Genomic DNA, 16,812 nt, shown 5'->3' on the forward strand with positions numbered 1-16,812 from the left:
GGTGTTTTAATGTTAGCCAGAAATGGTAAAAACAATATGAGTGCCTCTAGACAGCATGCAAGACTTCGATTGCATTTTAGAAACAAACAAAGAATGCACGTAAACACACAAACGTGTATAAGAAAGCAAATTATCCTCCGGTTTCATTTCTATTTGCCCCACGCACACACCATAAACATGCACATGCACGCACACTAACCGATGCAACAAATAAGTCTCCGATTTTCTCAGTACTGTCCCACTCAGCCACACGTGATGCCAGTGCAATCTGAAACATGGAGTGGCACTGGGTGATCTCCCTGATTCGGTAAAATATAGGCCGGATTTTCCGTGGGCTCAGGATGCGCGGATCAGCTTCCATCAGTGGTCGGTGGTACTCCTGGGGAGATTGTGACAGAAAATTGTGTTTTCATTTTTCTGTATATCAATATACAGTTTGTGGGTGGGAGGTTAGGTTCTTAAGAGAGACCAGCAATCCACTCTCTTAAGCACTTCTCTTGTCAGAAGCATAAACAGACATAAACTGCAGGGTAACTGACGCATTTCTTGTGAATCAGGGAGAGAAAGAAAATTCAGTTATTCTGCCTGGAAGCCCAGTAATTCAAGGATTGTAAAATAGCATTTGCCACTAACAAACATGTTCAGAACTCAATGTGACCTGTAATCACAAAAGCCAGAATAATAATGACAAAAAAGAGCTCCCAGCAGTTATAGATTAAAAAAACAACATGGCGAAAAGAGGCTTAATTCTTCAGTCAGCACTGATGGGTATATTGGCCTATACAGCGTACAGAAATGCCTTGATGCTCTGTGGGTGATAATTAACTTCCTTGAACCTATACTTGCTGAAGTATAGATATAATGTGTAAGCTGTAAGTTAAAGATAAAAATGTTATTTAACAGAAAATAAAATCAAATGCAGTAACCATGTTGGTCATTTTTTTCTCGCACACCATAGATGGTATGTAAAAGATGCCCGTATTCACAGCGATGTCAGCTATGTATAGTTGTTTGAACTGATGATCTTGGAATCTGCGGATGTTTAGAAGACTTCCCAACTTGTGTAAATCTATAATTCTCCTTCTAAGGTCTTTGCTGTGTTCCTTAAATTGAGAAGTTAACAGACCTTGGCCTTGTCAAGTAAAAGACATGGAACCTTCAGCACTATTAATCGAAGGATTTAAGCGAGTACACGTATATATTTGAACCCAGACTTTTGACCCTGTATAGATTACAGAAAATCCAAAATAAATTCAAACTTGTGCAACCAAGTCATTAAAGATGTATGCTATATAAAAATTCCACTCTGAAAAAAGAACAGTTCAAAGAAATCATTAAAAGACCGAAATTGCCATGACATTATTGCCTATGACAAGCGTATGTAAACTTCTGACCACAGCTGTATGTCTGCTAGAGTTGAGGCACTGTCAGACTGAAGATGGAAACAGAGTGTATTGAGTTGACAGATCTATCTGAAGGAAGAACCCATTAAATTTGGGAAAGAGTCCATTCAATTTTTAAAGTGTGTCCATTATGCTTTTCTGTATTTCCTGTCATATATACACTTGTTACATGCTGGGTGCAACTCTTATTACAGCTGACAAAGTTTAAAATAATGAGCTAGTGTATATGCAAGTAATTGTTATGAACCAAAAACTCGTGCCAAGCTCTAAATGGCTGGATACCAACATTTTTCTTCTACTCTTGGATGTGTATGATGTCAAAGAGGGTCCAAGAGAGGAAATATGGTGCTGGAAATGAGCATTATAACTCAATGCTAATACTGGAGATAGGGCATTGGCATTGGAAAAGGATTCGCTCTCCAAGAGCCCTTCTAGTTGTTTTGCAAGTCTTGTCTGTGCATATCCACCAAACTGATAATTAACATAAGAAATTTGCTAGGCAGCTCAGTATAACTGCAAAGTAGTTTTTCTATGTTATAATACAGAATGTAGTTCTAATAATGGATTTACAATTCTGTATCTAATTGTGGTAGGTATAGATTCTTATTTTCATATGTTTGAAGATACTATTTTAGTATTTATCAGGACTCTCTGACTAAGAAAAGAGAAATTTCAAATAAGATAATCCAACCTATGTATAATAAGTAATCATGTCACTCAAGAACAAAGGTAGCCCATTCTATCTTTACAATGAAGGATTTTGCTGTGAAGCCACTGATCGCTGTTTATTCCATTTCAGTAGGTGCGCCTCTTATTTTTCACCGATTAGGAGATAACAACTCTTTTTCCCTCCAAAAAGGAAGATTAAGGACGAGAAGCTGCACCCCCTTCTATGCAACCACAACTCTGCCTCTCTCCCGCGGCAGCGGTACAACATCACAAAAATGAGGATGGGTGTTTTATCAGGATTATTTACACTGAGACACCTCGATAATTTGATTGATACCGCCGCTTCTCTTTTCAGTGTAATTCATAACAGTTAAATTTTGATGATATTGCATGTGGCAGAAGAGGACAACTGGACTAAACAGCTTACCTGCAAGATTCTCCTGAGAGATTCCAGGTAGCTGCGCTCACTCTGAATGATGGAGCCAAGGATATGGCGCCTGACAACCTGCGCACACAACAGACCAGTCAGGAGATCTAGCGCAAAGAAGATATGATTGGGCAGAAGTATGTGTATGCTTTCAGTTAAGCATGGCACAGTTTGATGGATTGAACTATGATAATATGTTTGTCACAGGAGGAAAACACTGAAAGACAGGAAGGTTTGTTTGAACAAGGTTTGCAGCAGACTGCATGAATCACTGGATTTGTTTGACATGAAAGCAACTGTTGTACCAGATACAAAACGCAACGCTTTTTGAAAGAGGATGAAAAGTATAGAGTGTGTGGTAAATACTGTGGAAACAATAAATACAATTAACAGCCTCAACTGGAAACACAATAACCATAAAGATGTGACGTTTAGAACATGCACAAGCTTGCGACAAAAAGCCCTCTGATGTACCTGGTGGCTGGTCAGCCCCTCTGGCATCGGGCTCAGCTCTGGGGGAGGATGCTTCACTTCTGACACAGCCACATCCAGATATCCTGCATCATCCTCCTCTTCTGTAGATGTTGAGAAATGGGGAAAAAAGAGAATGACACAGAATGGTTAAAGCGTGCGTATGTGACAGAGATTGAGGCAGGGAGAGCGAGAATAACAAAAATGCAGCCCTCACATCTCACTGCAGTTGGAGAAAAATGGCGACACACTAAGTTTATTACCTCTAAAATATGAAGAGACTTCTGTACTCTCTGAAAAGGGAGCGCAATAGAGAAAGAAGTGAGAGTGAAAGCGGGCGAGGCAGAGAGGCCTTTAGAAAAACGAAAAAAAAAAAAAATCAAACAATACTGTATTTCTGTAGGAGTAAAGGAGGCACAAAGGAGTGTGACTGCAAAGACACAACCCAAAACATTCTCATCTGTGCATTGGCACAAAGTCGACAGTTTCAAAAATCCCTACTTCACCACTAACCATAAAGACATAAATACCAGAAGCTTCCAAAATTCCAATTAAAGACTTTGGAACGATGACAGAGGACTGGTGGAAAAGAAATACAATGCTGTGTTGATTTCCTTCAATCAATACCTAAAAATAGCAACACTGGCCTCTTTACTTCTTTGTGATGGCTTTAAGGTTTGTTGGAGGTGTGGGTTTAGTGCCTGTGGTTTATGGGGCTGCTCAGTTCTCCATTAATGGATGCTAATCCATTAAGCGAAGGTCCTTATAACGCAACATATATGAGAACGCATGAGGTGCTTCATTCTTCTGCTTTCTCTAGCATCAAAAAAAAAAAAAAAAAAAAAAAAAAAAAAAGAATAGCTCGACCACACTGTCTGTCGGAAAACTCAGGAAGCGTGTCTGTTTTATTTATTATAGTTATAATCAGTGAGATCTGTTTTTCAGTGTGCTTTCATTTCTCCCTGAAGGGATTTGTATAAAGAAAAAGTAAGACTTTCTACTCTCTCTCCCTGAAACACTTCTTTGGCTTGGCCAGCTTTATATACAAGCAACTGCCTATAATTCAAAGTGTCAACTGTAAAGAGTTACAAAACCCAAACTTCATAACTTCCTAAACATAGTATAACTTCTATCCCCAAAAGCCACTTGACCAAGATTTACAAAGTTTTAGACTTTCCTGCATTACCCAATTGATCTTTTCTCTGCAGGAAGGAAACTTTTCGCATGACGGCTATTTTGGTCCTTTCAAGCCCATCCTTCGTTCCGCTTCTTGCTGCCTTCATGAGCTGCTGAACCTAGTTAGAAAGAGCAGACAGAGACAACAAAGGAGTGTTAGCGCATGAGGAAAGTGCCATGCTGTGGCAACTTGGTAACCTACTGTGCACCTCTGGAGAGAGATGGAGAGAAGTGGCGCTCAGTAGACTCATCATGAATCTCACCATCTGCAACTGCCTGTGGGTCGCTGAACAGGCTCTAATCAGTGAGTCTATGAGCGTATCATGGGAAGATTATGGTAAGAGAGTTCCACATGAGAGCAACGGAGCTGCGTAGCTCATGGTGGGAGAATTCAGCTGACCACAAACTCCACCTTTAGTATCAGAATAGCCCTGCAACAAGACTCCACAGACCCAGAATATACCCAGAGTGCTAGTATTTTTAAACAATGCTACTTCAGGAAAGTAGGTCATTAATTGGGGGCAAGTTGCGCTAGTGTTTATGGAAGCAAATATGCTGAAAATTAGTTAATAATTAATGAGTTCCACAAATATATCTTAATATTAAACCAGGCAGGAAAAGAGAGAGTCAGAGAGAGAGACCAATAGACTGACCAGGAATCTTAAATTAAAGTCAGAGTCCACAGGAAAGTTGGGAAGGATGGTATAGCAAGCCAGTTAAGCCTTTACATCAGCTGAGCATACAAGACAGCATATTTCAGCTCAGGGTCAATCCTATTGGCAAACATCTAGCAGTGATTTTTAGCTCTCTAAAGACACGGTGAGATATTGCTGTGTTCACTTGCTGCTGGAGATATACCTTGATGTCATAGTTGTGTTTTCCAGACAGCCTCATGGCCAGTTCTCGTTTGGTCCTGGCACACCGTTCCCTCAGCCGATGCACTTCAGGAGTGAGCTACAGGTTTCGGACAAGGAAGGGCAGGGCATAGGTGCGGGTTGTGTTTAGCCACAAAAGGCAACAGGGGGATGAAAGAGCAGGAAAAAGGAAATAGAAAAGGGAAATGGAGGCAAAGAGATCAAGGCAAAACAAGCAACGAAACACTGGGAATTAATCACAAGCGCAGAGTGAAAGCTCGAAGCACTGCATTGGTCAGAGGGGTTATGCTGTATCAGACTGATGGCCTTTGATTTAGAGAAGGATGGCAGGGGTTTCAGGCGGTTTAGTGAACATATTAAATAAGAAAACTCTATTGCAGGTCTCCCAGGTTTCTTCGGTAAGATGAGAACTTTAGGTATACTTGGTATAAAATTAATTGGACGAAGCTAATTAAAAAAAGGATATTTTTGATCAAGGCTGTACTTGCCAAAAAGGGTTACTGGGCTCTAATGGACCATTAATTGTCAAACCAGTGACGCTGAATCGTTCCTTTTGTTCAGTGGCCTGGGACAAGTTTGCAAAGAGACCTGTGGAGGGATTTTCACAGCACACCCTCGTGTAATTACCTGAACTCATTTTTCTCTCCCTTCACAAGCAGCATTTTGCTACCTATGGTCTCCCTCGCTTCTCAAAGCATTAATTTAACTTGAGCTTCTCTTGGATTACCATGGAGTTATATCAACACCTTCAATATGTAAAAATATGTAAAGGTAGGTATACATCTATACATTGATAAAGATTCAACTGAGCAAAATACTTTTTTTTATTAGAGTGATTGAAATTTTTTCTCATGCCTGCAACGGTGTATGCGTGTTGAAGGCTGGTGAAGCATGAAAAGAAATGCAGCACATTGTGAATGTGAACACAGTGCCATCATGTGGAAGGACACTCTGAAGCCGAACACTGATTAACAGCATCCTTGGCAGAAAAGAGGCAAAGAGATCTGAGGCTTTTCAAAAAGAAATGCCTTCTGTTTACTTTCATCCCACAATGAAAGTATAAAGCTAGACAGCCTGGTATACATTATTTATGTTATTTATAGTTTCCTTACAGTTCTATACATTAATAAAGACAACTGCACAGCAGAAGCACCAGATGAAATAGTCACACATTTTTTTTTCCTATCTGCTGGAAACCAACCAAAACAACCTGGTCAGTCATGCTGCCATTTACAATCTAGAGAAATGACAACTTGTGTAGAGAAGGAAACGGATGCATTCACACAGGCTCTACCTTGCTCTTTGTTGGTAGTTTGGCCTCGTTATCAGAATGCTCATCGTAGCTTTCAAACTCACTGGAGCTCCATCCGTTGCCTGCCTCCAACGCACCAGTGTCTCTCTGAACGTCTTCATAGATCATATCTGCTAAACACAAGAACTATTACACATCAGAAGCTGCATAATGAGGTTTGTGAGAAAGCAAGCAAAAAAAAGTGAATAGGCGTCTACAGCTCCTAACCTTCATCAGGAGAGAGGGGTTCTTCGCTTGGAACATCATCATAGATCACCTCCGAAGCCTCTGCTGTCGGTGGTTCGGCTTCAGTCACGCATAGAGTTGGCAGAGTAAAACAGGAGAGTTGAAATAAACACCGTTGTTCTGACTTGCACCTGCTTTTGTTACATCATTCTTTTATATCTCTCAAAAAAAACAGCAAACACAATCTAACAGAGCTTTACACCGACTGAATGTTTATGCTCGATCTTTTAGACTCTGGGTGTCACTTAGTTTTAGAATATTTCCATATTTATGCCATTAACAGCATTTAAACATCATGATTCATAGGGAGATCTGCCAAATATCATGTGTATCTTGTGTACTGTTGCCACAACGGCTTTGCCTACATGACATAAGATGATTGTATCAGGCTTGTTTGAGCTATTGACCCATTCTCTCTCCACGCTTGGCAGGATTTGTCATTAACTGCTTTGAGAGTGTTTCAGCCTAATTTAGCTCAGTGAGCTTTATTGATTTGGTCTTAAACTGTGATTTGTCTGCAACACTTTCCCCTAAACCCTGAACAGCAACAATCACTGTTTTCAATTAATCTGACTGAAGATGTGAATTCTATCATGGATTATTGAGTCTAAAATTTAAAATAACCTTGCAATACAAGCCAGAAGATAAACTATTCTTTTCTTTCTCTCTTTTATCCCCCAACAAAAAAGGATTAGCTCCACAAATGTTCGTTATACCTCGCTTGGTTTCCGATGCCTGTGCATTCAAAGAGGATTCACAACAGAGAAGAAAACAACTGGAGTTGGGCTATCAGCCTGACTCCCAGCATATCGGCAAAGTGACTGGGCCTCTTGGGAACATGGCTTTTTACTTTAAATGTGGTATACCAGAAGTTCTTCACTGTGTTTTCTTACTTTATATTTAACTTTTCTCCACAGCAAGAAAATGACGTTTGAATAAACTCATTCTTAGTTCTTACTGCATCTAAAGGCACACTCTAATCCATATAATATCTATGATCACAAAAATATATTGTTGCTTTAAGAAAGAGAAAAAACTTAATTATTCACGATGACTCTACACAACTTTGGTTCCAGCGCAGGTTAATCCACATGCAAAATACAAAGTCCGACAATTGAAGACTTTATCTGAAAATGTGGCAAGCGTGAAATAGTAATAAATTTCTCATTAGCATCAGCACAACTGTAGTCATTTTTCTTGCTTTAAGTCAGCTTGCAGCTACCATTTTCTGTATTTTAATTTTAGATATCAGGAAGAAAGGTTTAATATACTTCCATTATTTGATCAATTTAACTGCATTGTACACATTCAGACTAAAGCAGAGGCCCCTGTGTGAAAATGCATCAGAGGGGTGGGACATAAAAAACGTCATGCAGTACTGCAGGGCTCCTTTACATCTCCCGTTTCTGAGCCACCTTCAAACAGCAGCACTGCTGACTGAGTCGAAATCCGAAAGCAATTTTCCCTCATGGAAATGGTACTCTATTGATCCTCGTCCTAAATTAATTGGATTCATGTCATGTCTGTGTAGAAATCAAATCATGGCACAGAATGTGTGTGTGTGTGTGTGTGTGTGTGAGAGAGAGAGAGTGTGTGTGTGTGTGTGTCAGTCTGTGTTGTATCAGTATATGTTTGAAAGGGGTACATATGTGTTTATACACATGAAGGCATCTTTATGTGTGTCTGGCCTTTCAATGAAGAAATCAATGAGCCATGAGATGACCACAGATTTGTAATATGGTGTTCTTGCCACCTTTGATCAAGGTCAAGAGATGGAATGTGTGATACTAACAAAATACTGTTTACAATTCATATTGCCAGTTTCATTATGGTGTGGTCCACAGTACTGTTTACCCAATTCTGGAGGCTGTATTGGTTTTTCTATCAGATCTATCCGCAATGTGAACACTGTAATACATAGGTGGAATGAGTTGGAGTCCCAAGGCAAGCTTAGGTTTAATCTTTTTTGGTCTGAAATTGAACCCTTGATCTACAATATAAGGTGCACGGTTCACTGTCAATATAATTTAGCTTCGTACCTTCAGGGATGCCCCTCGAGCCTTGCTTGACGGTTTCTTTGCTGTGGTCTCCTGAATCGACCGGGGACTCCACAGCTGATGGTGCCACAGGAAGCCCCCGGAGCGCCTCTCCTACACAAGGAACTGAAGCACTGGGCTCATCTGCTTCTGCTGCTGAGGCACTGGAAGGTACCCAAACATTAGCACAGTTAAACTAACACCGAGTTCTGTGTGCCTCATAATAAGTTAATTTCAATGGGAGGAAGGGGAGGCAGAGTGGTTGGAGGTGGATGGGTGGGTGGGGGGTGGTCGAAAATAGTTCTTTGCTGTTCAAGCGTGCAAATGCACACTCCCTAAAGTGTGACAGAACACATCTTGCTACTGTCAAATTCATGTGATGTTTCTGAAGTAACTTCTTTCGGAAACAGGAACATAATTCTTTTCCCAATTTGGCTAGAGGATGTTTTGTTTTCCCTTTTGTCTTTGTGCTTATTTGATATTTAAAAGAGGTTTCTCCAAGACAAAAACTGATTTCAAAGAAATTTGGTTGGAAGTGATGACTGTTTTTTTTCCTGCATTGGGGAATTCTGGCACCGTCCAACGACCAAAGAAAAGTCTCTAACATAATTTCAGCTTGTTTTCTCATTTGTGTTTCGTTTAATCAAGCGTTTTCAAACATCAAAAGTAAAAGTCAACATCATTTTTACCAAGCCACCAGAAACAGGAAAATTTCACAGATTTCTATCATATAAATGAACACTAAACCGTACGTGGACATTGTGCCACTATGTGTTTTGAGATACAGTTGTGAAACCAAGATTAAATTAAGAGGACTGCTCAGCCTCTATAACCTGTCTCATTGCTTTCTTTTTTGTGTATTTTTGAGTTGTTGGTGTTGAGTTTTTTAATGGTATTTAGAGGCCCTTTGGTCATGAACATCTTCCTACCAATGCTGAAAATAGCTACATATTGTAGAATTATTGTTTAAATCTTGTGACAGCAATGTTATGCCATTAAAAAAAAATCCCAAAAAACAGTGATACCCTCAGTTGTAACTGGGCTATACTTTGCTGATTCAATTATTCACAAGAACTTTTGCAAAGCCCAAAGTGTGCTACTTGAGTCACTTAACTTGTCCCTGAGCACTGTCATATCATTGTCTGTCATGCCTGAGGCGGACTATAATTACTACTGGCTTTATGAATGAAAACATGCCCTGAACCAGCTATTAAAATCAGACTCTAGCACCACAGGGGGGAATCGTGTTGATACAGCTATCACAATGCTTGTGTTGATGCTGCCAGTGAGGCATTTTTCTCCCCCACATGACTGATAATATGACAGGATCCAGCATGTAGGAGAATCTCATCTACACTAATTAAATTGTCTCTCAGCTAAACACCTCAGCAACACTTGCAATGCCAGTACCAGCAGCAGCAGCTACTCAAGGTGATGGGCAACTGGTAGACAAATGAGACGTGCCAGAAGAATGTAGTCCATGGGAACTGCTGGGGAGGTAGCCTTGCAAGCTTGAAATACACTGTTGGTATTCAACAATCTTGCAAACTGTTGTCTTTCACTGTGGGAGCATGTGTACAATGATCAAAGCTAGCAGGAAGGCGTTTGTACCATCTGCGATCTTTGGACTATGGAAAGGTAAGATTAACTGAGTTTTTGTAATGGAAGCATTGCATGATGGAAACATCACAAACACTGTTTTAAATGCTCTCCTCTTTCACATTGGTTATGTCTCTACATATACACACAAAAGGTATTGTAAATATTTTCATATATATATCTTCATTTCTTCAGTTCTCGTTTGTGCCATGTTTCCCTGTTGCACAATAAACGCCTGCCCCATAGGTGGAAGCAGATACGCCTTGCCAACATGTTGTATTACAGCTACTGATAATACCGTTTGGTTTTACAGTGGTGTCAAGTTCTGCAAAGTATTACTCTGATGCATTGTCTATGATGTGGCATCATTCATCTCAATCTGAAGGACAAAAAGGATCTCCACCCACATGAAAACAAAAAAAGAGCTATTTCTCTTCACATTTCTTGCAATGAACTGATCTCTTGTCATTAAAATTACTTGTGTGGGAAAAGAGCAGAGTCAGAACAATAGTGATACACAGATTGCCTCCCTGACTGTGTGCATTATTGTCAAGTATGAGTAATTTGAGCAGGGTAGCAATCGATCCAGGAATATTTTTGTGCACCCCCGTCACAACTTATCTCCGCCTATAAGCCCTAGTGAGTCATATAGCTTAAGGAGAGAAAGAGGAATGATTTTTCAATGCAAATGACATAGCCTGGGGCAGAGCACAGCCTAAAGTGGAAGCTGCTTGAATGCAAATACTGCATTTCCATCTGTTTCCATTCTCTTTACCAACAACACCAGAGCAGTGCAATATGCCAAGTCTCTACCCGTTTTAGCCCCTCGATCTCTCCTGATCATCTCAGATAGAGCTAAAAGGAAAAGTGACCCTTTGGAATTATCAGAATTTCTCTGGTGATTGCTCATAATATGTGTGGTAGAAAGGACCCAAAGCACACGGTGTTATAGACACGTGAATGACTTTATTTACAATTTGCTTCCTGCTCATAAGGCTTTTCAGCCACCTCTTTCTGTGAAGCACACCTTCCCCTGGTCTCGGCATCCTACTGAAGTAGGGAAGGCGTGGAAAACCTCCCCTGACACCACACATCCCGCCACAACCCTCCATTGCCCAACTTAGGCCGGGGAGCTATCCGGCCTAGCCTACTCTCCATACCAATGTGCTCAAAAGGGTCCTCCACTAATGGCAAAGGGCGCAAAGGTTCTTTTGGTATGGCCGGTCAGTTGACCAGCTCACATCCCAGGCTGGACACGCACCATCGATGCACATCCCCCCAAATGCACGGCCAATAATTTGGGCCATAATTCATTCCAGAGTATTGTCATATCCCATAATCCCTGCCACTGGGTTATAATGAGCCGCCTGGAGATTCATTTCGCAGCAGCTCTTAGGCGCCAACAGCTGGGCGTGTTCCTCTTCTGTGCGAGTGTCACGACTCACTCGCTAAAGCCCATCTTTAATCAATACAAAATGCAGGTAGGTCAGCGCTGCATCAGGGCACACCGTGTGACCATCAATTCTTATCACTTGGTGAAAGGCTGAGCGTAGGGTGTCATCACGATGCTGTTCGAGTGGAAAATCTCCCATGGAGTGAATTACTGGAGCCGGCGGGGCCCCGTCATCTCCTTCTCACCAGAGTAAGCGTCCGACGACCCCCACGTCACCGCTGGGTGCAGCGCAGACACTACACGCCACTAAACGTTGTGAACACATCCCCAGCTGAACCACAAACCACACCCCGCCACAGTGATCTGAATGATCATCATCTAAGTCAATGTGTCCAAACATAATTTAAAGAACAAATAATAAACAGTAGCACTTTTAGTGTTTTTATTAAGCACACTGAGTAACCCTGTATCTGCCCACTACTTATCCTGAACCTTTTCCAAATTGCACACTGTGTTAATGCCAAGCTTTTCTGTACAGCAATGACAGACTCCAATTAGACTGCACTGCAAGTCTTGAGTTCATGGCTTCTCGTTATATTTATATACTAGTTTGCTTTGAATGTTTTTAAAGAATCATCTTTGTTTCTTTTTCGTTCACAGCACAACCAACAGAGGGAAGCACAAGGTGAGAGTTCTTCAAACAAAGTGGCTGTGAAAAATAAATGTGTTCTTCATGGTAGATTAGACACGTTGCTTTCCAAGGGCAAATGTGTAAAGTTCCCCGCGAAGTTGCAAAAGGGGAAAAAAAAGGTGAAGGCAAAAAACTTCTGTGGGGAAAAACAACAAAAAGTGAAAAAGGAAAATTATTCGGTAAGGTTAAAGCTCTGTGTGCATAAAACAGATGCATGCAGACACGTTGTCATGGTATCTTTTGTGCTAATCTTTTCAATGCTGAGGTTCCGTGTCATCCGTTTAATGAAAACTATCTGTCAAGTGTTAATGGTAAATGCTGGTATCAAACACTGGCATGCACATAAAACTCAGGAGAGAAGTGCTGCTTTGAGCCTAATAGCTGTAACGAGCTGATATGCTGTCATAGCAGTGCTAAAAAAAAACACATATTTCTACAATAACATTCGCAAAGTAATTTTGGCAATATTATTCTAAAACTGCTGACAGATTTAGTGGATGTGCTGACAGTCTTAACACCTTGATTGTGGAAAGTGCTATTGATAGCTTTTCTTTAAAAGGCAGACTATTGACTAAACCAAACTGGAAATGTGCACTCAGCAGAAATCTTCCTGAATGAGAAATTGCCAAGACCTCGCTGTGACTTTATCGCACACACACAGGCACGCAGCCACACACGTATATAATCATTTATGCGCTCACATATGCACACAGCAGAAATGTACACATACAGACACGCTCACACCTGTGTACAGACACAGGCAACTTCTTTCAGCGCAGGAAAGTCGACAGGAATCCAAACTATCAGCAGAGGTTTCTGAACACACTTCCTAGAAGCACAGGTGGAAGACCTCATGGTTTCCATCAAGCAAGCACAGAGGGTAGAGAGAAATTATTCTGATGAGATCTCAAACCAAAGGGGTTTTTTTTGTCTTTTTTTGTAGTTTTAATGGGGGTTTTTTTTTTCATAGACAGAACTAAAAACAATAGAACTGCACACAAGGTCAGTGTGTAAAATATAGTACAAAAAGCAGTATAAGCTACAAAGCTAAGAAGAACAAAAAACAGCTAAATCTTCCAGCACAACCCCCAGATATTTGATCGGAGCACCAGGGAATTCAGAGGCCAAGTCAATACCTAAATCTATTCCGAAACTATTTTTGTAGTAGAGTAAGAGCTATTAATCTGCCGAAGCACGACACTGATAAATAAAATCTAAATCAATGCTAAGACCCAGTATACTGCCCATAGCGTGCCTCTGCAGCCTTTTTAAAATAGTGTGTCCTGCTGCCACATAGACAGTCAACCACACGGTGTAACAGCAAATGTGACTCATCAGACCACGTCTACTTCCATGCACTCACATGCCTATTAAAGCACTTTCAACATAGGAGATGGGGTCAGTGTGAGCTCTTTGACCAGTCTGTCGCTACATATATCCACACACAGCAATCTTTCCTGCGTTCTGACACCTTTCTATCACTGACATTGTACAGCTTTTTCTTAAATGTGTCTCCTGTGGGACTGAAACACACGGGTCAGTTTTTGCTCTACACTTGAGTCGTGAACCCTGAGTCATCCTGAGTGATTATGGGTAGCTAGAACTGTCCTTTTTTTAAAGCAAACATACCACTTAGAATCTAGGATAATCTACCTCTTGGTAAGTTCAGCTGTAACTATATAACTAGTGTAAGTCAAGTGTTTGTATATTGCGGCTAATTTCAGTGTTCATTTTATTTTCCTTATTATTGACTGTCGCAATGGATTTTGCCTTTGGGGATTTAATAGGATGACTGCCTTTCAAGCTCACGGTGAGTTCAAACTCACCGTGAGCTGAAATATGCTTTGGAGAAACTCTAAGTCTGCACGTCAGTGTCTGGGTTTCTGTTCTGTAAGTGACTTTGACTGCTGACCTCCCTGTGGAGAGCAGGAGGCAAAAAGACAGTTTCCTTAGTGGAATCAATAAACTATCAAATCATCATTTACTATGCAGACGCCTCACAGCAAATCATCTTAACTGCATGAAAGATGATTTCTGACTGCATCAATATCGAGGTCATTTCATGCACCTTCTCAGGAATTGATATTTTGTCTGCTGTTCATTTTACATTTCCAATGATTCAGAGTCAGATACTGGATTATCATGTATTCATGCATGTAGAAAGTTTCATTCGTGAATGTCAAATATTATATGTAATATTTCCAAAAACTCAACAAAAATAAGTAAAATGTACTCCCAGTGGAAGAGAACCACGCAGTTAGTATTATGCGCCAAGTTATGGCGTGATCTGCCTCCTAATGTCCCTGTACACCCACACAAGCATATTCAGCTATTCTGGCTGATTAGACCACTCCTCAGGTTGGAGGCAGTCAGACTTCTGCTTGGAATTATGTGAGGACTCTGTGTACAGATATGAGTACATGAAGTCCTCCCCCACATCTCAGAGCAAAGCTAACAGGCGAGGGAGGGAGCTGTCATTTATAGTCATACACGCCCACACAGTTCTAAGAAGTCTAATCAGCAACAACACCAACAAAAAATAAATAAATGGAATGAACTTGTGGGCGTTCCATATGTGCAGAGCTTTAACAGGTACCACAACACTTATACAATGAAGATTAATGGAATTCAATTTGTTCTACTCAAAGCAATAACAAAAACAAACACACGGGTCTTCACAGAAACGCTGTCCCCGTTTTTGTAATCGACATGCACCTCACTGTCAGTACATGCATACATTTAGACTTGCTTCATTTCCACTAGGGAGACATTTGCAAAGGATAATGGAGAGAAACCAGGTCTAGTCTTTACTATGTAAAATGAGCTAAGTTGACATATGTTATGATTTGGTGCTATATGAAGAAAACTAAATTGCATTGCAAAAAAAACTTGCAAAATTTACATTACTACATTAGGAATTATAGATGAGGCTAATCCTAATATACTGTATGCATCATTGTGAGTCAGGCAATCCAGTGATTTCCCTCTAGAACTGTATCAGCAGAAGCACTTCATACTTGACATTACCTCGTCATTATCTGTGACATGTCATCTGGCATCTAAATGTTATAACGTCACAGTATCTCCCACTCAATGTCGTGTTTGGATGAAGTGCAAGCATGACATTATCGCAGGCGTAATGACATAATAGTAATGAGTTTACTTTCTCCACCACCCTTGAGTGGTTTTCCCCATGGTCTGATCATAATCAAAGGCAACTTACCAGTTGGGTGACTCAGTAACTGGAACATCTGTCAAAGAGAGCAAAACAGCAAGTATGAGGCAAATTATTCCGAAGAAAATGAAGCACTGCGTAAAAACTTTAAAATGAAACTTTACCACATGATAAAAAGACATTTTGTGACTCTGGTGTATTTATTATTTATTTACTACTCGTATGCAGAAATTTTCATAAACTAAATTTGTGTTTAGAATTTAAATAAACTCATGAGTGTTACTAGAAGTGAAGCAATGTGTGTATAACCCACAGCTAAAAGTGATTTGCATGATTGTAATGTATTGTGATGGCATACGTTCTGTACAAAAAAAAAAGTGCCCTTAATCAAAGGCTACAATCAATCTACTTTGGCACCTTTCACAAAAGCTTGAGTCATCGAAGTGAGGGAAGAATCTACATTTTAGCTGCTCTCAGCCCTAGATTACATAAGACCTCCACTACACACTGTTATCGACACTCAGAATTCCCCTACGCATCTCACAGCCCACTTAACGGATTACCACACATACTTGCTAAAAAAGCTTTTTAATTAAGGACTAATCACTCCACTTTGTCCAACAGGACTTCTCCAAGACCTAAATCTCCCTCTTTATCTGAGCATGTAATTACCAGGGCCTATGTGGCAACATTAGCCAGGTAGTAAATATCAGAGTTCATACGCCTTTTTCAGGGTCAAATTCAAGCTTTTTAAGCACTTTCAAGGTCCCTTTTCAAACTTTTCCAGCGCAGGCCTCAGTGTGAGCTTGAAGACATTTATAATGTTTAAGTAGTTTAATGTGTAGGTGCTGATGATAAACACATTTTGAATGAAAGCCGGGAACTTTGGTAGCACAGAAACAAGTGGCTATTCTTTGTATTCTTTGTTATTCTTTGTTCTTTGTTATTTTCTCATTTTGACAAACTGTATCAGCACAATTTATCTAAATTCAGACAAAATTTAAAATACGAGTAGAAAGTGATATTTTTTACTGTAAAAACCACAAGCATGTTTAACGAATCATTTTCATAACTTGAAATGCAAATTGTACACTTTTAAAAAATATGCAGAAGTTTTGCAAACAACAAAGTTATATGGTACTATTTACCTAAAAATGCAGCCAAGGCTCAGACGTTTTTTATATAACCATTTAAAACTATGTACAGAACAATCAGGTGTTCTGCATCAAATAAGAAGGCACACAAATTATCTATGCAACTCCAAAAAATTGTTTGTGTCCACTATAAGACAGATGAGAACAGCACAGGGATAAACCTGCAGGTCTGACAGCAGGTGTGTCACTCAGCGTTTACACTGCAA

At 40.2% G+C, this 16,812-nt stretch overlaps 1 protein-coding gene across 4 annotated transcripts in view; it reads right to left on the reverse strand.

Moving 5' to 3' along the window:
• arhgef10la (Rho guanine nucleotide exchange factor (GEF) 10-like a) overlaps positions 1–16,812 on the reverse strand; it is a 130,542-nt gene that overhangs the window by 95,733 nt on the left and 17,997 nt on the right. For 2 of the 4 annotated variants that reach the window (XM_085160895.1, XM_085160898.1), the window contains 9 exons: positions 15,501–15,528; positions 8,598–8,758; positions 6,541–6,618; positions 6,316–6,446; positions 5,005–5,100; positions 4,157–4,265; positions 2,974–3,074; positions 2,500–2,577; positions 200–379 (listed from right to left, as the gene is read on the reverse strand). In XM_085160895.1, coding sequence (XP_085017021.1) covers positions 200–379; positions 2,500–2,577; positions 2,974–3,074; positions 4,157–4,265; positions 5,005–5,100; positions 6,316–6,446; positions 6,541–6,618; positions 8,598–8,758; positions 15,501–15,528 — 962 coding nt within the window. The remainder of the gene's footprint in view (positions 1–199; positions 380–2,499; positions 2,578–2,973; positions 3,075–4,156; positions 4,266–5,004; positions 5,101–6,315; positions 6,447–6,540; positions 6,619–8,597; positions 8,759–15,500; positions 15,529–16,812) is intronic. The other 2 variants (XM_085160896.1, XM_085160897.1) reach the window with 2 other exon arrangements.

The sequence above is a fragment of the Neolamprologus multifasciatus genome, chromosome 5 (genome assembly GCF_963576455.1).
Source record: "Neolamprologus multifasciatus chromosome 5, fNeoMul1.2, whole genome shotgun sequence".
Taxonomy (NCBI): Eukaryota; Metazoa; Chordata; class Actinopteri; order Cichliformes; family Cichlidae; genus Neolamprologus; species Neolamprologus multifasciatus.